At 40.1% G+C, this 22,864-nt stretch overlaps 3 protein-coding genes across 5 annotated transcripts; 2 read left to right on the top strand and 1 right to left on the bottom strand.

Annotated features, from left to right (window-relative positions):
• The first annotated feature begins 4,239 nt into the window (after positions 1-4,239).
• On the top strand, positions 4,240-21,800 carry LOC131890591 (carotenoid isomerooxygenase-like). 2 transcript variants are annotated; one of them, XM_059240006.1, is made up of 10 exons: positions 4,240-4,612; positions 7,827-8,191; positions 12,903-13,146; positions 14,573-14,783; positions 15,714-15,870; positions 15,937-16,145; positions 18,437-18,586; positions 18,715-18,810; positions 19,515-19,655; positions 21,327-21,800. In XM_059240006.1, the coding sequence occupies exons 2-10, from the start codon at positions 8,014-8,016 to the stop codon at positions 21,612-21,614; spliced, it is 1,674 nt and encodes a 557-aa protein (XP_059095989.1). In that variant the 5' UTR covers positions 4,240-4,612; positions 7,827-8,013; the 3' UTR covers positions 21,615-21,800. The 2 variants fall into 2 exon arrangements, with proteins under 2 accessions (XP_059095989.1, XP_059096058.1); XM_059240075.1 differs by lacking the exon at positions 4,240-4,612 and adding an exon at positions 7,611-7,757.
• On the top strand, positions 8,260-12,281 carry LOC131890338 (uncharacterized). Of its 2 annotated transcripts, XM_059239704.1 has the most exons (4): positions 8,260-9,771; positions 9,848-10,810; positions 10,869-11,475; positions 11,557-12,281. In XM_059239704.1, exons 1-4 carry the CDS (start codon positions 9,568-9,570, stop codon positions 12,195-12,197), a joined length of 2,415 nt encoding a protein of 804 aa, XP_059095687.1. In that variant the 5' UTR covers positions 8,260-9,567; the 3' UTR covers positions 12,198-12,281. The 2 variants fall into 2 exon arrangements, with proteins under 2 accessions (XP_059095687.1, XP_059095757.1); XM_059239774.1 differs by having other exon boundaries at positions 8,260-10,810.
• Positions 21,242-22,751, bottom strand: LOC131890735 (derlin-1-like). The gene has a single exon (XM_059240179.1). The coding sequence runs from the start codon at positions 22,749-22,751 to the stop codon at positions 21,972-21,974; it is 780 nt and encodes a 259-aa protein (XP_059096162.1). The 3' UTR covers positions 21,242-21,971.
• Between the last annotated feature and the right edge of the window lie 113 nt (positions 22,752-22,864).

The following is a 22,864-nucleotide window of genomic DNA, read 5'->3' as shown; positions in this document are numbered from 1 at the left end:
CATGACCCTGATCTGATCCAGTACGTCCATGGGACGGACTTCTAGGAATATGGACTGCGAACGAGCTTCCCGGCAAATCGGCCTACTCTTGGTCATAGCCACTCTTAGCCACTTTTTGAATTAAAGTAATAAAATACGAAACGTAGATCTCCTCAATTAACGGTAGGTCAATTTTATATCATTTGCATGCAAAGTCGATCGTTTCAAAGTTATGTTGTCAAAAGCTTATGTAGCTGACCAAAAGCAGGCCGAAAATTCAAATATTATGTAGTGTTTACTACATAACTTTGAACATGTCTCCTGAGTTCCCTAAGCATAGGTTTGGTCTCAAACTTGGCTGAGTTCATCTATTCAAAAAGACCTTGTGGTCGTATGAACTGGTTATTTGGAATAAAATGAGCGGTTTAGGAGATAGGATATTTTTGCTTCCGTTTGCAGTCCATATCTCTAGAAGTCCGTGGTCCATGTGACACCTATAATCTGTCAGATCATCATGTTCCTGAGATAGGGTCGACCGTTACTCAAAAGCCGGCGTGCTCTATAGTAAGACCGGCCAAAAAGGTCGGTCTGGCTAGGTTCAAGTTCAAAGATGAACATTGGCCGTTGATTACCGAAAGGTTAGGGGATCTTGACCTCACTTCAATGCTGAAAAAGGAATCGTCCATTGATGTAGCCTAAGACAAAATGATTCTAGTTTTTGAGGACGTCTGTTCCCTTTCTAGCAATCTCTGAATGTGTTCCACAACGCGAGGTACAGTCTAAAATTCCAAAGCATAGGAAGAATTTGTTCAAAAAGAGTTGCAAACTAGCAAAAAGGCTCCAGAGCAATTTGAATCCAGCAGTTGTGGCTAGCCTTCAAAGAAAGTTGGAGTTGATTCAAAGTAAAATTAAGGCCTCCATTGAGACTGATCAGTTGTAAAGTAAAGTGGAGTAGTTCAAGAGGAGAGGTCAAGCCTAAAGGCATTTATCTCTAATGCATACTCTAAGAGAAAGATGAAACACCTTTGTCAAGTTGAGCGTTTAGATGATCTTGTAGTCACAGATCAAGATGTTTTAGAGGCCATAAGGGACTTGAGGCTTGCAAGTTCTCCTGGCCCTAATGGTGTGACATCTCAGTTTCTGATGAAATGCTCACAGGTTCTTGCTCCTGTTTTCTCCTACCTGATGCGTTGCATCTTGGCTTAAGGAAAGTTCCCCTCTTCTCTGAAGCTAGCTTATGTTGTTCAAATTTTCAAAGAGGCAGATAAGTCGCTCCCCAGTAACTATGGGCCGATTTCTCTCACTTCGAATATTGCAAAGGTGATTTAGGGTCAATTGTAGTGACCGTAGAGGCTTCACATGCGTTTTGAGAGCACCTTCAAGCCCTCGATAATCCAGGCTAGTTCAAACAATGAAGTCCAAATCTCTTCTTTCTCGGGCTCCTTCCTTGTTCAATTTGCTGCCTTCAGATGTTCGTAGGGCGTTTGTAGGTGTTGATCCAGTAACAAGATTCAAGTCGGACTAAGACTTAAGTGTTTTACTAAAATTCCTGATCAAACTTTAATTCAAGGGTTGGCCAGATCAGCCATTTCTAATTCGTTGGTCGATCAAATAATGTATGAAAATAAAAGTCGAGTAAAATGAATTAATTTTTCGTCTTGAACTACTGGAATTCCAATCCAAGTACCGGTAAGGAAGTCCGAAAAAACATTAAATATAAACAGACCTCTATTGAATACAATTATAAGACATGTTATTTACACCTTTAGGTAGGCGAATTATACTTAACTTTTAGGTATGTTTATAATAATGTTTCATGTTAAAAGAGTTATGTACACGGGGACTTCAAGGTTTGCAGCCCGTCGAAGAAGCATGACATTTTGTCTTTCATGTATTACCGCTTGCCTACAACTGTAAAGTCAAAATTGCCATCTCCAAAGATGCAGGTGAGGGTCGCCATTATAGAGCGCTGATTTCATGCCATGATGAAGTAAACGCTCAATCAAAAGTAAAGAAGTAGAACTCTTTACTATTTCCTTAATATTTTCCCCTTTCCCTACTTATTGAAGCCTCTACCTTCCATCCAGTTCCTTGTGAAAACATGCAAATCCGTCTCCAAAATCTGAGGAACATGTGATCATGAGAATTCGTAAAGAGTAACTAGAAAGAAAGCGAAATATCAACCGGGTGATAATGCTTTGTGAGCAAACAATATTCCTGAAATGAGTTTTTCAATCTATATTGATGTAGACCTACCTGTTTTTAATTGACCTAGTGATAAATGAGTATTCCACCTTCGTCGGAAATTTTGATGTTAAAAACTGCACCACATAAGCCCTAAACACCTTTGGCAGCTTTAGGAATTAAAGTAAATATAAAAGGAATTCAAGTGTCTTGAATGGGCCTTGCAGAAAAAAAGCAAAAAAAACTCCTTCAACAAATCACAAACGAATGGATGCTTTACTATCCCAACTTGTATCAAAGTTCAGACTAAGCCTGTCAAAACGCATTTATTATGGGCTTCGTTTGCTGCTGTCATTAGCTCAACCATAGAGGACTTTATGATCGTTAAGTACTCTATGGCTAAGGGTAAGAAGTAACATTTTAGAGGCTAGGGAACGCATTGCGCTTTCCTTCAAATGAGACGGTCCACATGTTACTTTAATCATGCATTTCAATTTTTAGCTCAAACGAACAACTAGATCAAAAGTTATGCTCTATCTAAGCTCAGTACATAATAAGGCACATAATGTAACCAATTAACAGAAGATCGTTCCTTTTATGTAGAGTTAAGCAGTGAACTCTGAGGGGACATAACTTAGTCTCATAAGAAGATAACAAATACCCAATGGGTTGACTTGATTCCGAAATATCAATTCTCTACCCTAGCATCCACGTTCCAATCCATATTCCAGTGGTTCATTATGATCCTACACCAAAACGGGTATTGTTAGAACGCCAACCTGACAATTCTATTTTCAGCACAGATTTTAAAAAAAGGGACCGTGATTTAAAAGATAGATACTAATGTGGACAATGGTAAATTTGTCCAGACCTATCTGCAAGACCCGAATCATTTATGTTGTTTCAAAAGTCCTGGGCATATGTTTTCATCAAACGAATTGCTGGAGTTATTCAACCACATTGCCTGTATATGGGTATTCTATTTCCGTCAAGTCACTTTTCACGCTGATGTTAGATCACAATTGCGATTTTATTACTTTTTAAACACCTGTAGACTTCAAGAGTTTTCTCCCTATTCCCTAACCCATTGTTTCGTCGACATTTCAATGATTTCAAAATGAGACCAACTCTTCTTGTTCATACTAACTTGAAGTCTACGTTCATTTGGTTTACTGCCAAAGAACATATTCAATAAGTGTTTCCCAGAAGAATCAACGTACTTATATCACATAAATTATTGATGCTGATTGCTTCTGGCCTTGGAAGATGTCAAGGACAAAAACGGAATGCGGGAGAACTTGCTCCCAACACAATAAACGTATCCGAAACATTCAACTAATGCCGTTGGCACTCAAACATAATAAATATGGAACAAAATGATATATGCAAAGGTTAACCAGATCTGTTAGTGTTTGGTACATATTTTATGATATCAAAGTCAAATAAGAACGAGAATTTTTTTTTACGTGTAGTGCTAGCAATTTCATTCAAGGTTTTGGTAAGGAAGTCCCTAAAAATTGGATCAAGACATCAATAAGCGTATCATTCATTACCCACTTCTTTGCTCCACATCAGAATGATAATATAAAACCATTAGCAGATTAATGCTTCCACCCAAAGTGAAAGAGTCATTAATGTAACAAGCAAAATGTAAAAATGGGTCACTACAATATCAATAAAAATCACTGAAACACAATGCAGTGGAAAATGGCATAATCCTCGTAAACCACGAGTAAGTGTGCCAAGGAGGATAGGGATATGCCCAGCAAAGGGGTGCTCAATAAATTACTTCAAAGACCAGCCGTTTATGACGGTCGAAGATGGTCTTCCTTTTACCCCCTCTCCTTAGCAGCATCGTTATCAATTTTCTCCCCTTTCACGTTCTTGCTGTGCGTGGTACGTAAATGTACGTGAGTACGTAGAGCTCTCTTGTTGTGAGTTGTTCTCTCCCTTTGGTTCGTTTCGTTGGTGGTCCCTTCCTTTCATCCTTCTCGCGTTCTCTTATGTTCCACCAACTATTTAGGACCAGTTTCTCGTCGCTCGCTCTCCGTTTTCCTTTCCTCTTTGAGTGCATGCAGTGGTTCCCCGATCCTCGTCGGCCTTTGGTCCTTGGGTTCTCACTGAGGGAAGAAAGAAAGATCCTCCTGCCGAGAGAACTAGTCCACTACGTGTCTTCCTCGCCGATTCGCTATTCACGCTCGTGTGAGGATGTCTACTGTTCAGTGGCTGTAATCAGTTCTGAGGTGTTGATACTCGAGGTTCATTCCATTGTCCATACATTGTTGAGGAACAGGTTACAGATTCCCTCTCCTCAAAGTGCACTCACTCACCATACTTAAGATAGCCGTGCTTCGTTCTCTGAGTAATTCGTCTTTATGGCAATTGTGATTGGAGGCAAGAAAACCTGTCCAGGTTCAGCAGACTTGGTGGATAATTAGGTCTTGGAAGAGTGAGTAATGATTCAGGTCATCGTTAAAAAGTAGTGCAGGATGGACTCAAGGGAGTGCCAGAGGTTTGGTTAATATGTCATGGAAAGAAACTGTTGCTATTTCTTTTCCATGTTCCATCCTAACATTTTCCCTTCAAAAGCGAAGCTTCGAATCGAGGTGTTCTTATTATAGCAGTATCTTGATGGTTTTCTTTAACCTTTAAGTTCTCTGTTTGAGAAGCGAAAAAGGAATCCCTGTCCAATACCCAAAAAAGCCAATCCAAAAAGCAATTTTGTGTTTGTTGACTATACCAACTCTTTTTGGTTCTGTGGTAGACAGTTAAATCTGGACCTGTTATAGACTTGTTGGAAAACGTGCGTACGTGGGTCATTCCAGCTAAAAGAAGACAGTCTCAATAATTTTTTGACGAGAAGGTAGTTCAACTTTTTAGGAAACTTTTTTTTTAAATTCTTTCATTTCAATCTGAGCCCGAAACTTCTTAACCAATCATTGTTGTTTTTCATTAGTTCACAACTTTCAAGTCTAAAAATACAGTGAACAATGAGGCTTCCTTCCTGTCCTCTCTTCCACGAGAAAGTAGTTGACATACTCTTCGTTCATGGTATTTCAGCCTGATTCAGAGATAACTTGGTCTTTCACTAGAAACTAATATGCAAAGTCATAATTTGTACACATGTCATAGAATGACACATGTACTAACAATGAAAGGAAATAAGCCAACTTAATGAGCATGAATTTCCATCCTAGAAAAAAACACGATTTATTCAGTCTCTGCTCATCTTTTGGCCATGAAGTTTTAGCCCCCATGTTTATTGTTAGTGAACAGATAAAATATGCATAGCACCCATAGCTACTTGATTGTGTACCAACTAGAACCAAAGTTTCAAGGTTAAAATCTTCTTAATTTTCCTTTAAAATAACACGACTTCTTTGAACGAGTCAAGGAGGAAAAATATGTTCAAATTTGTCAACGTCTCTTCTGCAGAAAAATGTACTAGAGTCACCTCGACCAAAAAACCAAAAATCCTTGTGTTCTCAACCAAATTCATGAAGCCGTGATAGAGAGCTACTTAAATGGCAAAATAAGGTTCAGGCTTAAATCTAATAGATAACATTTTGCTTCGTAAGTTGTTAAAGGCACGAAAGTGGATTAAATTACAAGTTAAAGGTGCCAAGTGCTCGTGAATTATTCAGCTTTTTGGAAAGCTAAATAACAAAGGGAAAATGAAAGTTTCATCTGAAAGGCGCAGTACTTTGAAACTATGTCATGTTTTTTTTTTTAACTAATCATGAGCGAATTCCCTTCATTGATTTGGAAATCTTTCCAATTATAAAACCATTGAATCTGGCGTTTTGCACTCATTGTAATTTGGTGGGTATTTTTCAAAAGAAGATGAATTTTGATGAAATATTGAGTCATAAAAAACCCTATATATCAAATTAACAAGTTTCGCCGCGGAACATGATGTTTCAAATCTCAAGCATCGTAAAATTAGAAAACATTTTCCGGCAACAGCGTAGTATCATAATGCTCGAAATTTAAATTTCAGGCAAGATCTGAAGTTAGGTCAATGATTTATCATACCATAAAGGTTCTTTGTCCCTTTGTATTTTTGGGAGTTTTCAAATGTTTCATAATCTAGGGAGTAAGTCTAAAGTAGGTGTCTTAAAACACAGTATTTTTTGTATTTAATCTTTTCACCGAATCATGTTCGCACATTAGGAAAAGAGTTTTCATCATCTGAAACAGGTTTAACATTAAGTGACTTTTATTTGTTGTTTGGAGGTAATGTTGGGTTTTGGTAGAAGTTTGAAGCACTACTCATCCTGAATTGCAAATAAACCATGTCGATATTCCTTTCGGTATGCTATAGCCGTTGCATAGTGAGCAAAGACTGGGGAGGGATGATTGCATTTTCGGAAAGATCAATGAAAGATCAATAAAAATAGTTGTATTTTGGCTTTCTGAGCTAAAGCGTCTTCTTAAACCTTCCATTGGTAAAATAAATAAAAAAATCATTGAAAAATTAATGTTCAAACTTCCTGGATCAATCAATCACACATTTCAAATACTACTTTGCTGTTACTTATAAATCATAACAGGAATGTACATGCTTCCCTTTCTTCTTGTCTTTCTCATGTTGCTAATTGAGTCAAATAAAACGATTTTCACCCTCTTTTTTTATTGCCTGCCGTTCGTCAATGAACATAGGCTACTTTTTTACGATTCTAATTTCTTCCCCGAATCTGGCTTCTGCAAGTTTAGAATGAAAAGTATCCGTTGAAAACACATACAGCAAAGAGATATATGAATATCCATGGTCAAGAGACTTTCATTCGAACAAGTAGTCCTGTGAAGTATTGAATATCGGCCGATGGACTACCAACAAGAACTTCCAAAATGGTAAAAAAATCTTGCTTGATTTGATGGTGCTAGGAAACTAATTACTTTCGTTTTTTGTGGATGCAATAGGAATAACCCGAACGATGTTTTGAAACGCGTTATATCGACTCTCAGCTAAAAAAAACGAGTGTTATGTTTGATTCCTGACGTTATACCTGTAATGAATAGAAATTTCACATGTGTAGGGTTTGAGAGTTCTATGGCCAGCGGGGCCTTGATAAGACACTAAAAGGTTTTCTGATTTACATTGTTTGTTTACAACGCTCCAGTCATTCTTGTGAGCTGAATAATGGCTGATTATGACTACTAATGAGCACTTTGTTCCATGCCAGAGACTCCCACAATCATATCTTAAAAGCTCCTAGTCATACTACTTTTCAAAGGGTATATGCGTCATCCCCGAAATAAAGCATTGGCTACGTTGTTCCAGGTACACATTAGTTGGGTGGGAAATGACGTTATCCTTTTTTTAGAGGTTAGCAATTAAGAGAGCTCTTAAAAAGGGCGTTAAATGAGCAACAAAACTGACACCGCGCATATTTCAATCCCTCGGTCCATATGTGTTGAATTTGGTCCCTTTAGTTCTTAGTTCCTTCGCTATTGCTTTGGAGTAAACACGTCAATCGGGGCTCCAAAGGTTGCAGTTTTCATCTCTAAACGACAAATACAATCTCCCCATGATAGATTGCACTTGTGGAGAAGCGAGAGTTTCGGCAATTCGACCATCTGTGTTCCCTTAGGTCTTTTGATTTCATTCTGTTTTGACTTTGCTCTCCAATCGAAAGATTCTCGTTTTTTTTCTTTCACAGTGCTCCAGTTGATCCCATCCGGATCGAGGCAAGAAATTGAACGAAATTAAGTTGGAAATCCCAGGCTGCTTCAAACGGAATCCATGAAACCAGACAAGGACCGGCTCTAACCCGGGGATTGTGTTGCCCTCTTGGGAAATCACCATTAGCCACAAGCGGAAACTCGACCATTCATCCCTTTTTTTGAATGACCTCCAAAATGCGACGAGCCTCCATTGAGGCCATCGAGCGAATGGTCAAAGACGTCTCCGCCACGGAGGCTGAGGCTACCAGGGATCGGCGGTTGTCTCTTACAATGATGAACTGCATTTGGGCACGACACACGGATGCGGAGACGGTGGAGCCAGTACAAGGAGAAATCACAGGTAAGAAGGCTGGATTTCTTTTCGGAAACATGAGGACTCACTTTGGTGGGAAAGATAAACAAAAGTCCTCAACAGAAGCTAATTCGGATTCAGTTTGTGGTTGGAGTCTAATTAGAAGCTTTGTTAGCCAAAACGTGTCAAAAGTTTCAAAGAAACATCATGGTACATTATGGTAGAACGGCAAAACGTTTTGCTACAATCAGAAAAGATGTAGAATTTAGCATTGGCATTAGGGCACCTTATGATTCCATACTGCATTTGTACTAACGATTTCATACTTTTGTGCTATCTTGAACAAGTCAGTTTATGTCAGTGTGTGGAAAAATATGCGTTTAATTTGAAATTGAGTTGCCATGTAATGCGAGTAGAGTTTGTCACAGAGAGTCCCCAAATAGTGAAGGACTGGAGAGAGAGCCATTGAAGGAAATTGAATGTTTTCGCCTAAACAAGATAATTTTGGTTAGAAATTGATCACTACTCCAGTTCATAGTAGATTCTGATTCCAAAGGGCATTTGACTAGCAGAGAGGCAAAAGAGGATCATCTTGAAATGCTCATTGTTTCAAGCGCTTGTCTGTTTATGGTTATACTCATCGAAACCGAAATTCCTACCGCAAGAGCTTTCTGTCCATCACTAGCCATGAACAATCTTCCAAATCTAGCTTTCTAATTGTAAAATATTCTCCGGGGGCTCAGAATTTTCCCATTGGGATTGTTCTCGGAATCAGAAAAACGTACAGTGGCTTTCATATATCAAATGCAATCGGGTTCTCTTCTCCATTACTTTGTAGGTTTTCGTCCTCGTTAGAAATAAACAGACCAACTAGTCCCATCAAGATAATCGTAATATGCATGTTAAGAGTTCTTGTAAATAAACACTGCGGATAAATTGGTGAAAATAAATTGGTATCCTTCCAAAATGACCTACTTAGTGGCTTTTGAGTGTGTCTTAACATTAATACCTGCCTGGCTCCTCAAACAATGGGCCAGGAATCTATTGATAACCTTGAATGCCATAAAAGGCCTAAAACCTCCTCCTAAGAACGCCCGTTTCTATTGGACTTTCTCCGCTTTTTTTCGGCTTTGAATATTTCATGAGATTTGTGCCACAATGTGGTGGGTTCACTTCGGAAAGACAGAGAGACTCGTCGACAATACTAGTGTCTTATTTCAAACGTATCCAGTCAGATATACTGTACATGGGTTCCAGTGCTTGAGCGGAGTGTTGCGAACTAGGCATATTTTCTCATTCATCTTACCATGCGGAAGGCCCAGACTATTGGACTTGGAAACGAGGAAGATTAATATGATAGCAATTCGAGGTCTCTTTATGGTCCGACACCTTCAAAGAGATTACTTCGTGCGCTTTGAAAGGAAATGATGAGATCGACATTTGTCTTCTACCTTCTACCGATAATGGCTTCTTATCTCCTTGGATCGACAATGTGTTTGACAAGTGGAACAAATTCTAACAAATGGACCCTCGAGAGTGACATTGGAACGCTGAAAATGTCACTCTATCCAAGATCATTCACAATGAGAGCTCACCAACGTTCTCGTCGGAGTCCTGTTCCTAGATTTGTGAGAACCGAATGGTTTAATTCATGAGCTTCTTGGAAGCAAAAACCTTCTCAATTTTGCAATTTTCCCTCAACAGATTAGAACCAAGAGAAGAAGGCCATTGGCTGAGATGACACACTTGGGACTACGATCTCCGCCAATCCAAAGATTTGCCACCCAAAAAACGTGGAGGAGCTTGAAATTATCGGCCCCCTCTGTGAAGCACTTGGGTTTCCACTCTGTTTTGGCACGTGAGACTGAACCGGATGTCGCCGAAAAAAGGCCACCTTCAAATGAAAGATGGTCTTCTTCGGAACGCTCTGAGACGAAGCCAAAGAACCTGAGAGAGTTTGAGCACAATGCTAACAATTTGGGCTTGAGAATAAGAAGAAGCAACAAGAGGAGGAAGGAAAAGAGAGAGGAGAACAAGAGGGACCACCAAACCCATTGGAACAGTGTCGGTTTTGGTGGATCTAGTGCTGTTATTGAGGGTGGTGGAGGTGAAGCAGAGCACGACGACAAAGATGAAGATGATGAGGAAGAGACGGCTGATTCAACGCCAAGAAGGCAACAACTTACTTCACCAGAAGTAGAACAGAGAGAACTTTATAAAATGAGTCGAAGTTCGTCACAGATGTTCCATAAGCGCAAGAAGAGGTCTAGGTCTCCGAGGCGAAATGATGCCTTCTTATCCTCATGGTATCAAAGTGGGAACGAAAATGAACTAGCTAACGACATCGCGTCCAAAGTTTCGTTTCCATCATCTTCACCATTACCGTTATCCCTGTTGTCGATGACACAAAAGAGAATTGGAGAAGAAACGCCATTTGAGAATGAGCCTCTACTTCGAATCCAATCATGGAACATAGAAAACGAACCGGAACATCCGCTTCCTTTTCCACCCAAAGCATTTCGGCCAAGGAAATGCGAGCTGACGGAGACCAAAACAAATACCAGCACACTACAGTCATCGTCACTACTAGGACTACAAATACTTCACCCTTGGGGAAAACCAGACGATATGAACTTGCGCCAGAACATTCACACCTGGGAGCATCAGGTTTGTAAATCATGGTGTGCCATGATTTTGACGCTAATCACTCTACCCCATTTTCCAGATCCTCAATGACTTGAAAGCAAGTTTTCCCCTAAAGAAATCCCACGTGGAATTAGACCTCCTCGTCATTTTAGACGCGGAGGATCCTAATTGCGAGGAAAAGGTGGACCTTCGAGTATTTGGCAGTCTGTGTGTGACAAGACTGAGGCGGAAGAAGAATGATTTGAAAGATTTCAGGAGCCAAATCGAGTCCATCATGAGACGACATTCGGCTCTCCTCGCGCCCCTGTCAGTCCTGTCTCATTCCATTCTCATCATCCCTCTCTGTTTCCCGAGAGCCTCGCCGTCCATTGGGAATGGAGTAATTGAATCCACAAGTGGAACGGGGGAAAGCAGCCCTAGAAATAGAAGTCGAGAACGAGGCAGATCACCCCATCGGATGGAAAATCGATCCTGGAGAACAAGGCTCGGTTCCGATCCAAGCTGGCCTATTGGAAGCAAGGGATGGTCATCATCATTTCCATTGTTATCATCACGGACACGCAGAGGGCCATCATCCCATTACCTAATCAAAACGTCTGAGATCTTCCACAATTTCTTGAACGAAGATGAAGAAAACCAATCGAAGCCAAGGCACCACGAGATTAAAAGGCCTCGTGAGGGCAAAGGTAACTTTAATCTGTAAACCAATTTTAGTCATTGGAAGCACATTGGACCTAAAGCCTTCATGATTTCATTTTCATCCTCAGTTCGTACCCGACGAACCCCAAGTTTTCGATCAAAGCCTCTGGACTCGACATTGCGAACTCCATTTCTAAATCAAGTCAATGTACATCAGATTTCTTCCAAGGGGAATGTCCAGCCCCAAGGATCTGAAATGAACCCCAATCAACGACCAATGGAAGGATCAAGTGATTCAAGTATGTCCTCCCAAACAGGAGGAGAAGGGGATGGAGGAGGAAACCTTGAAGTGGAGCACAATCAAAAGTTGAAACTAACTCAAGCTCAGCACGACAAAAATGATACCACTGAGCGGGCCTCAATTCTAGGGCTCTGGATCTTCCTCATCGTTTTGGTCAATAGCTTCGTGATCATCTTAGGTACTGTTTGCGTCTTTGGATTAATCTACCTCTGGAAATCAAAACAAGGAAGCTCGAGGGAAACATCGTCCTCGAGGACACAGCGTCCTGCTCGTCAACTCAACCAAATCACGCCTCTTTCCATTCAACCCCGATCTCAGCGCTTTTTGTACAATCCCAAGGCCAGCATTTATAGCCAAGGAGTACCGGGTGCGGCAACCTATTTTCCCCCACAATCGGCAACAACGTTTTCAAGTCATCTTGAGCGAAATTCTAGCACTTCGTCCTTGGTGCAAGACATCAGTTTGTGATAAAGCTATACTAACTAATTATTGTTGAAGTTAAAAATCTTTCTTGTGCTTGTTATTGAATAGAAATATAGATTTGCATGATTCCTTCTCTTAAATACCCTCGCACCTCACAACTGATCATAAAATTCGCGAAAATCGGAAAGAGGCGACGTTAGCTATGAAGTTGAAATGAGATGTATTTTTGAACCTTGATTACACCATAGACCGGTATGGCCGGCTTTGAAAAGCAGAAAAGTGAACAAATCTGTTGGAAAGCAGTAAGGGAGTGAAAAAGGTAGTTTGTGCAACTCGTCTGCATCGTGTTACATCGCTAAATCATTGGCCTTCTCCAAATTAAAAGGCACTATATGGACCACCGGGTACTTATCCCCCAAAATTTGGTTGCTCCAAATACCCAAACGTTGAAGTACGTGTAACTCCTCATTTCTGTCTGACATTATAGCATTTCATATTTTTGTGCAACCGTTATTGGGACAATTGCTTAAGCTTCTATCATCTAAATGATAGCGAATCCTAATATATTAATGTTCATTTCAACAATATCTGCCTTCCTAATATGAGATCTCATGCGGATGAAAATATCGTCTTGTTTTGGTGGATTCAGTCAAGTTGAACTCATGATTAGTAGGATTCGCCATTGTATATGTTAGACACATTCCCATTGGTGATGATAACATTAAAGATATGTTTTGTTCCCTCTTCTAGGTTCTGTTCCCAGTTGGCTCAAGGGGACTTTGTACCGGGTAGGCCCAGGGATTATACAAGTGGGAGATTCCTGCTACAACCATCCGTTTGACATGCTATCAGTTGTACAAAAATATACTGTTGGCCCCGATCCAGAAGACGTAACATACCGCAACAAAATAATCGATTCAAAGTACAGAGACCAAGCACAATTGGGCGGTCCAATCACTGTTCAAACCGACCCATTTCGAACGAAACTTCAAAGGTAGGCACGCCTTGAAAAGGAGAGCGCAATTCACTTAAAGCTGGAGACACTAATTCTAAACCATGGTAAGGTGTTTGGAAAAGAATGTAATTAGTGCCTTGGATCAAAGAACAATGAATGAACGCTTCAATGTACATATTTGGTTAGTTAGTACATATTCTGTATTAAATATATCTGGATGGAGGAAATGCCGGCTCCTTAAGACAATAACCGTTCCTTCTTTTTTCTATCTCTGTCCACTCTACGTACAGGAAAAGGTTTGAGAAAAACAATGTTTGATGGACTAACCCACCCAATCCCTTTTCCTATTGTTTTAACCTTCAAATTTGGGAATTCACATTGGGGTGTCAGAAATTCGTAAACTTTAAACGGGTTGCATTAACAGGGTCTTCAAGAGGGTCACGATGCAAATAAAGATTCAACCAATGGCTTTCTATTTGGTTATCCAGCTTTCATTAGCTTTTAAACAAATCAAGATTTTACTTTTCCGTAGTCATGATCTAAAAATCAGTGTCAAATATGCTTACCATGCTTAACACATATGTATTTCCAACTAAATGATGCCATCAAGTCATTTCTAACAACCATAATTAGCTGAAGTAGGAAATTGGTTCTCATTCTCAAAACGACAGTTTTAGAAACTTAACTTCCTACTTTCGATGTTCACTCGCTGTTTACATAGTGTAAGCTTATAGCGTAAGCGTAAATTGCACCTTCAGTTACATCTACAAATCATCATCACCCGCCATGCTTGTCTATGTAATGCCTTTCAGTTGTTGTTCAACGCATTTCGTCCCATTGTGCAATGTGTGACCTTTTTGATACACGGAAATGGTGTTAACAATGTGCCCTGATTGATTCCTACAACTTTCTCCCACAAAACGACTCAAGCCATTATCCTAAGTACCCAAATTAAAGCCATCTAGGTCATTTGTTTGATGAAACGTAAGCAAAGAAGTGTGAGTGAAGAGCATTGTTACAAAGAGTAGGGAGGAAAACATTGAGATCCAAGCTATGATTTGAATGTGACTATATCATAACAATAACAAAAGGAGCGACATTCATAGTTGTTGAAATGAAATATTAGTACATGATGTTAGGAAGATCATTTTGAAACAGTGTTGTTTGTATGGACATTATGACTGTCAATAGTTTCAGAAAATTGGAAAGGATGTTTTGAAGACAGTTACAAAATACGAGTCACCTAAGCAACGAAAAAAAGCCAAAAACACGAATGAAGTTGGGATGCTCTAAAGTTGTAACTGGATGTACAGTACAGTACCTACAATTGTGATGTTGCACTAGTAAATTCATTAGGATATTCTTCACCCTTCCCTTGCCCCCTGCTTTTAACCTTGAGTCATTACTAACCCATCCTTGCACCCTTTTGCATTATTGTTCCCTAACAATGCCTCAATTCACTCAGATTTACCTCGATGTTCCACAATCGAAGACGTTCCTCTTTGACAAAGAACGGTTTGGGCGGACTTTTGGGAGCAGGAGGAAGTCCAGGAGGATCGGGAATTTGTGACAACTGTATCGACAACATTTGCTTCTTTGGTCATGATATGTATATCATGTCTGACATCCCGCATATGTTGAAGATCCAACCAGACTCTCTGGAAACATTGGGACAGGTGAGAATGATGACAAGATGGATAACCTTTGAAAAGCGAGGGTCTTCAGACCAGCAGCTATTTGTAGTAATGAGTCATTTGGTTATGGATCATCCAGACGAGTAGTAATTCGAAGGCGCATTAGATCTCTTCGGCCGAGTTGACGTGACGACCTTTTGAAAAAAAGTCTGGCCTTCATTAGTATGAGAGGCACATGAAAATGATCTGATGATCGTTCATTTCTTCAGAAGAACTAGAAACGGGACGGCAAATGAAATTTAACCAACAAATTGTGAACGCAAGAGGATAATGCTAGTTTCATTTTTTATTCAAAAGCTAGTCTTGTGTGAGCCAGGCTGTTTTTTTTTGTGAATTTATGAGGCAATAACAACTCTGAACCTACGTTTTTTTTTTCTTTTGTCTTGTTATTAGGGGTCACCGTGGTTTCTTGAATTCAAAGCTTACTTTCCCGGAGTAGACTAAAGGTTCCATTTTCCTCTTAGGGTAGTAATTCGCCCCCGTACTCTAGCCAGCTCTTTGGCTAATGAGAATGCCATTGAGGCGTCGTCACCTTGCCTCTTGCCCCTTGAGATGCTATTCAACATTCATCCAGGCGTATATAATTTCGTTCTCAATCAAACCCGCCTTCCCAAGGCCAAAATGTCTTAAGCCATCAAGCTCAAGTTGATGGATTCACGCAAGAACTAAAGTTATTGGTACAGCGCACGTTGTTTCTTGATCAAGGTCGAGTCTCCTTTGTTCAAGTTCCGCACATTGTGGCCTTTTTCCATGGAGAAAGCTTCTTCAAACAGCATTCTCCTTTCCCTTGATTTGTGGCCACATTAGAGCTAATGTGATTATGGGATGAACTCAGAACCATATTTATTATTAGTCTTTTTTAACATGAAAATGTCAAAATATGAAGGATTATCTCCATCCTCTTCAACTCAGGTGGATCTGGAAGAAATCCTGCCTATCAAAGTGGCCTCGGCTCACCCTCAAATAGACGAGGACGGAACTGTCTGGAATATTGGAACAAATTTTGATGCCAAAAAAGGTTATTCATATGTGATCCTAAAATTTGACAAATCCAACCCCGAGTGGTCAGGTAAGCAAACGGGCCCGAAATAATAGCACATCTGAACCGTGCCTATCTCATTCATCACCGGTACAGGAACCATGACCCTAGAAAATGGGAAAGTGTTGGCCGAAATACCCGCTCGCCACAAACATGCTCCATCATATTTCCATTCGTTTGGCGTTACTCGAGATTTCATCGTTTTCATTGAACAGCCCTTGTTCGTCCAAGATGAGAACCGCAACGGGTGCGGAGGGGAGAGCGGTTCCCTCCATAACAGCTTGAAGTGGCGAAAAACAGAAATGGTAAGTACTGTACAAAAGGTTAAGCCGAGTGTTCTCGTTGTTTTCGGGGAAATCCAAGATTCTTTTAGCCTTTTCCATTCGGAGCAGATTGGTGTATAACACCAGACCTGTGTCAATTACTTTATGAATGTAATCGATACAAAAACAAATACATGGGTTTGATAAGTGATTAACTAAAAAAAACATGACGATATGTTCAAACTTGTTCAATTACAATTACTTTGCAACTGTGATTCAATTGCTTTCAAATACGATTGATTTTCCTCTTGTAGAAAAAAACTGTAAGTCATTTGCGAACGTTTTGCGGACCTCATTTTCAAACCTTTTTTGACAATTTAGCTTGCAATTCACCCCAAAGGTTCATATGAAATTGTTGTGGTATTTTAATAGGAACACTGTCGTTGCCTGAATGACGCTATTGATTTTCAGCCATCTTTATATTATCTTAAGAATTGTTTTGAAAACACATTTCATGACCTCTTTTCATGCTACGGTTTTATGTGGTAATGCAAAGAAAATTGCCAGCATTCATCTTCTCTAAGAAAATGCCTGAATGAACTTCAGTCAATTTAGCATCTGGGGTTCTCCGAAGACGCTGAAACGTGATGAGATATATTTGATTAAAGCATATCAAAAACCGCACAGAAAACGATTGGCAATATAAAAAATGTGTGCTGAACAACAATGTACATATATATATGTCTAAGAATAATTTAGAAGTCTGAACGTGAAAACGTGTCATATGATGAGAAATACAACTTTAATTTGTTATTGAAAAGCTGAATAACATTCGTATAAATGTAATTAATTACAATTACTCTGATCACAAATGTAATTATAGTTATAACAGAGGTCTGTTAGTCACATAAAAATCCTTTTTAGATAATCAAGCCCTCAAGAATCGTCATATAGTGTCCATTTTGTGCAACTAATTGGACGTTGAGATTACAATTGTTATGGATATATCATCCCTCTGAAAGGATAATCATTGTTTATGAAACATGCCAAGGAATAAAGTAAACAATGCAACTCACAAAATTAAAGTTGATCGATTAAGCTGTAAAAAATGTGCTCAAATCTGATACAAACACTCTTATCATGTCAATTTTTTTGCAAAGCAAAAACCATTTCTCGAGCAAGATCAATAGAGAACTAATTTATAACGTGAGATTAGGAGATAATTATCATGCTTTTGTGCCGGGGGTTGGAAGGTTTTCGAGCACAAATGATAGTCATGCTTGATCTGTTGGCATTCAGAACGGAAGTGTTAGTTATGCTACTTCCACAAATTTTTGTTTGTAAACTGTAAATTATTCTAGTATACAAAAACCTTGTTAAACTCATCGACAAGAGAATAACCAAATGAGCAAAGTTACCCAAGACTTCACTGAAACATCCAGGGTTTCTGAAACAGTGATCATAACTTTTTTGAATAAAAAAATGGAAAATGGAATACAATTTCTGCCCAACTCTGTCTCAACAAGATGACGACACAAAGCTTCAATTAACATAACAAGACTTGAGTGTCTCGAGTTCTCAAGCAAAACCATTTTGACCTTTTGCCAAGAAAACAAGACCAGCGTTTGATGCTGATGCCCAATTCCCGAATGTTCGGCTTAAATTCCCATCTTAAAGCTGCTCGAGTGGAACATGCCTTTCCTATGAACGGTAAAATGGCTCTAGCAATATCACAACAACAATGCAAACAAGTTTCTTTTGGGAACAAAGTTCTCTTACGATCAGGTAGACATTGGCACCGCTCTATCTCAGTAGACTGCAAATAGGGTTCCCAACGGCGTCCGCCACGTGGGACACAACTTTTTCCAGATTAAAACCCCAATGGGATAAACTCCTTCTATGAGATGGACGCCGGCATTCAATAAAGTTTGTCTCTAGTCTCGTAAGCGAATTGGCCAATCCATCTGATGTCTTTTTGATGTCGTGCAAAGGCTCACGTGCTTTTTGGTCCAGACATGCGTACTGTTTTCGTTTTACTTTTTGTCATTCCGAAATATTTTTACGCCTATTTTGCGGACATTTGAGTCTCAACGAGTAATGCATTGCAATTCAGCTGGAAGGTCTTTGAATATTCACTCTTTCCTTCATTTCATGATCCCTCATTTTGACGATGTGCTGAATTGTTCATAAACCAACTAACTGCCTGGTTGATTGCTGAATGAGTTCTATTCGTTTAGAGCCTTTGCCGTTTGTTCCTCCTCGTTGCAAACTGAACTGTGTAGCAGGTGTATTCCATCTTTTTCGACGTACAACTGTGACACGTTCCATTTCAGGTGTATTTCTACTTGATGCTAAAATCCACGGGTGAGATCCTGCCAGTTGTTTACTCCTCGGAGCCATTCTTCTTCTTTCACGTGATCAACGCATTTCAACCCGATGAAAAATACGTCTTCCTTGACATTGTTGCCTACAAAGATGCAGACGTAAGATGAGATTGATTCACCGGCCCAGATATTGAGAGCTCATTTCTTCCCCAGTTTTCATGCTTACTACTAGTGTTTTTCGTATGTTTATGTGCTATTGAGGGCATTGGACAAACGTTGCCTTTCAGATTATAAGTGATCTTAAATTCTCTCACATCGAAAGAACAGATCACGTTCCAACGGCCACGCCCATTCGAGTCAAGCTTCCACTTCATGCCTCAATGGTAAGCGAGATCGACCAGATTACAACTCGGTCTGTTTGTTCCATCCATTCTCAATCGCAAATGAGTCGACAAACAGTCCATTCGCATCCTATAAACGACCTTTGTAGATGTCTGAATGTTATCTTCAAATTCCGATCTTTTTCGGCTTAACAAAAGAAGCTCCCAAATGGAGGCGAAATTGACATAATTCCGTATTCGCTCTGTGTACCGTAGCCATTCGTGTAGAATCCCTTTGAAGTGAAATTTCGCATCTTTGAATTTATTTACACAACCAAATCTTTGCATTCATTCAATAACGAGTTCACACTTTGGGGAAAGCATAAAGTTTTCTTCGATTTTTGTTTTTGTTTTTTTATTGACGTTTTAGGACGTACTGGTGAAACTGGTTAGGTGCTGGATGATTGTTTTTCCTGCGAGGACATAACGGCTTGATCGATTAAAGGCTTTTTCGTTTGTCTCTTGGGGCGAGACACAATTTATCCATCACTTTTGGCTCAGGTTTCGTTCAAAGGTTAGGGGGGAGGGGAATGGATGGAAAGTTGGCACAAAGGGGAGTCCACTTGATTGATCATGAACGTGTACATACATTAGATGTGACAATCACGCCTTTAATAGGTTCCTGCATGGGTCCTGTGATAAGGGAAATATCCACGAGAAGGATTGAGTCGCTGAAATAAGAAAGGAAACATTTTCCGATATTCCAGTCTAACTGCAAGATTGTTGTACGGAAGGAATTGTTGGTGCCAGAGACCACATTGGAGTTCCCCAGGATTAACTACAAGTACATGGGTCGACCAAACAAGTACTTCTACGCCCTTGGCAACGAATACCTCCATCCAAATCGGGTAAGCTAAAAAACACACAAGCAGCCCCTGAAGATTGAAATCGCGCACGAAGCTGGCGATTAATTAAAGAGATGTTCAGTAGAAGAATTGGTCTGCCAATTCAAACTCGTTGGTAGACCAAATATCATATAAAGACTAAATGGTACAAGATAGATGAAATGCAACCTTTCATTTTGATAGTTCTGGGGATTACATTCAGAGAAGCGGTTAGAAAGCCCCGTGGAAAAACAAAGGCAAAAAATTAAATCCAAGCTATGGTAAATTAAAAAAAAAACCACATTTCTTTCTTTACCACTTAACCAGATAAAGTAGAAATTGTGCTCGCTATCTAACAAGTGATAAAACTGGCTTTATGAGTCTTGCGTCGCAAAATTGGTTGAGGTCGTAGCTCGAAACAGGACCCTATCTTGTGCCTCATTATTATAGTGTTGGGAGAGAACATTTTGGGGAATAGAAAAATTTGTAATAGGGGATGTATAGACTTGAATTGCTTTGCTTTACGTACAAAATGCCACAGTTTGGGTATCTTTCTCTTGTCTTACATTTGACCCTGGATGAACTGAATTTGAGACTGACGTTCAGCCCATTCGCACTCAAAATACTAGGGCCTTCTCAACTCGGTCAAATCGATGTTTGTAGACATGGAGCCTTTTTATTAAAGTTTAGGTTTATTCATTTAATGCAAAGTTTCCAAGACTACGCGCAATACTTCATTTATATTGTATTTGCATCATTTATTTACATAAAATGTTACATAATCTCTGAGAGAGAACTAGCGGAATTCTAGGCATTTCTATCTAAGTAAAGGTGCTGATGTGGAAGCCAGCCCTCTTTAGATGATCCGGATTTAACGTTTAATCTCCTAAAATGTTATAGCCTAAGGTGAGAAAATATTGCTTTAAAGGATGAGCACTAACTTTATTTAGGTGAAAGCAATAATTTCCGACACTTTTAGCGAGACTTGCGAATTAGCGATAAAAGAGCAAAAACATGCAGTTTTGATGCCGATCATAACGAGTCCTTATCAGCAACTGAACACTGTCTTGGAGAGTAAAAATTTCCAAATATCTAAGCTTAACGCCTTACGCAGAGGTAGCCGTAACTTAGAATTAGATTTTACTTTATGAGATTACTAAAGATGGAATTTAACCTGCGGACCATTTGAATACGTTCATTGTGAGGGCCCTGGTGTTCCTCTGCTCGTGGTAAATGATATGGTACTTGAAGCCACAGTTGGTATTCTATATTGTATATCAGCATGGGAACACGAAAATTAGCTGAACGAGTCCCAAGGGCAGTCTCATGGGGTGCTTAGCCAGGCAAGAAGAGAAACGTCCACAAATTAAGCGATACTTCCCGAGTTGCGTTAACAACTTCATCGATAAAGTAGGTCCGTCAAACAAATATTGACTAACCTAAGATGGATGGATAGACCCCGTCTTCTGCTCGTCGGTCGCAAACATATATGGATAATTGAGGGTTGGCTTAAATTTCCATTCGTTGAACAATATGCGTCAGATGGGTGCTTGGTAATTTAATATCCACTTTCATGACATGAAATGCAATTAAGGATAATTGCTATCCTTTCTTTCACCATCTCGACTGAGCTCAATCCAAATGACTGAAGGACAACATCTAACTAAAGCATTCATTTATTTTTTTCGTTCCAAGATCTTGAAAGTGGACACCACTTGTGGTGACATTACATCTTGGAAAGATCCCGGCCATTTCGTCTCCGAGCCGGTTTTTGTGGCTCGTCCAAACTCCACCAACGAAGACGACGGTGTTCTCCTGTTCACCTTATTGAGTGCCTCGGCTTTGTGCACGGTTCAATTGGTGATTTTAGACGCCAGTGATTTTGCTGAGGTGGCAAGGATTTCGTTCCGAGCCAGTGGAACAGTCCCGGAAGGATTCCATGGAATTTTTGTCCAAGATTCCGATGAGCACCATCGATATTGATTTGATCATTGCCCTTTATTTGAATGCATTCTATGTGTGAAAATCTGTGAAAAACAAAGACAATTCCCATCCAAAAACTTACGCACATTCTTCACATGTATTCTGACTCAAAATTTATTATACCTTGCTTTGTCCATTTTCCCTTACAATCGAATTGGTTCAATATAACAAAGAAGGCGCCCCTCATTCATCTATTGAGTTATTTATGAATTTTCTTCCGTAATAATGAAATTAACGAGTTTATTCATTGAATGAATTTTATTGAGTTTTTTTTTACTAACAAAAAACAGGACAAGTAGGTTGACGATGCGAATAGGTATTTTAAAGATCACGTGACAGCTAGTTGAAGTTTCATGTTTAGTTTCCACCCAACCTCTGACCATTGCCCCAGGCAAACCCACCACCACCACCTCCTCCTCCTCCCCCTCCACCCCCTCCAGCAGGAGGTCGACTCGTTGGGGCTTGGCCGTACCCGTGAATGCCACTTCTTTGGTTGGGGAACCAGTTGTACAGGAACTGAGGCGTGGATAATAGAGCTGGGCCTCCGAAGTCTTGAGGATACTTGAACATGAGAAAGAAGTAGGCGTGTCCAATGAGGATGCCAATCAGTTCCATGGCGCCTCCTCCGGCAATGATCATGTTGAAGGCGAAGAGAACCCAGGGCAGATACATGGCTTTGAATTGGGTTCCGAACCAGAACGATACGATCTGATCCTTGTTCAGCTGGCACCACACGTAGAGAATGCTCAGCACCATAGGGTCCATCAAGAACGGCAATGACATCAACAGACCAATGATGACACACATAATCCAGCTAAAGCCCAACATGAAAGCATAATCCGCCGGTCGGCCTTCAAACACACCGGTCTCCAGCCTGAGCGAGTAGGTGTAGAGGAAATAGAGATTGATGAGGAAATGAAAACCCGTCTGGGGCGTAAGCGGGTAATAGAACAGCGCGGTCACTGGTCTCCATATGTGAAAGTGGTGAACCACATATTCGTAGACGAGCACTAACCAAGCGGGCGAGAGCAAGCCGAATCGCCCCAAGAGCGTGAACAACACCGTCCCCCCAAACCAATATCGGGTGAAGATCGGCAGGCTCTTGAACCAGTCTTGCAAATCTCCCCCGGCAGGCATTGTCAAGTTAGAAGGATCACAGATGGAGGCTGGTACTTGAAAGTCAAATCTCTAACTGTGAGAGACGGAGGGCTCGGTCGACTTGTATCTGTAATGTGAAGGGATATAATCCG

This window comes from Tigriopus californicus, chromosome 1 (genome assembly GCF_007210705.1).
Source record: "Tigriopus californicus strain San Diego chromosome 1, Tcal_SD_v2.1, whole genome shotgun sequence".
Taxonomy (NCBI): Eukaryota; Metazoa; Arthropoda; class Copepoda; order Harpacticoida; family Harpacticidae; genus Tigriopus; species Tigriopus californicus.
The sequence above is the reverse complement of the archived record's forward strand: the minus strand, read 5'-3'. Positions and strand labels throughout refer to the sequence as shown.

Excerpts from the sequence above, each read along its gene's own strand:
- LOC131890591 (XM_059240006.1), top strand. The coding sequence starts at position 8,014 with ATGACCTCCAAAATGCGACGAGCCTCCATTGAGGCCATCGAGCGAATG. Across the intron at positions 15,871-15,936 it reads ATCCAACCCCGAGTGGTCAG|GAACCATGACCCTAGAAAAT; the intron begins GTAAGCAAACGG and ends TCACCGGTACAG. Across the intron at positions 18,811-19,514 it reads TTCCACTTCATGCCTCAATG|TCTAACTGCAAGATTGTTGT; the intron begins GTAAGCGAGATC and ends CCGATATTCCAG.
- LOC131890338 (XM_059239704.1), top strand. The coding sequence starts at position 9,568 with ATGATGAGATCGACATTTGTCTTCTACCTTCTACCGATAATGGCTTCT. Across the intron at positions 9,772-9,847 it reads GGAGTCCTGTTCCTAGATTT|ATTAGAACCAAGAGAAGAAG; the intron begins GTGAGAACCGAA and ends TTCCCTCAACAG. Across the intron at positions 11,476-11,556 it reads AAGGCCTCGTGAGGGCAAAG|TTCGTACCCGACGAACCCCA; the intron begins GTAACTTTAATC and ends TTTCATCCTCAG.
- LOC131890735 (XM_059240179.1), bottom strand. The coding sequence starts at position 22,751 with ATGCCTGCCGGGGGAGATTTGCAAGACTGGTTCAAGAGCCTGCCGATC.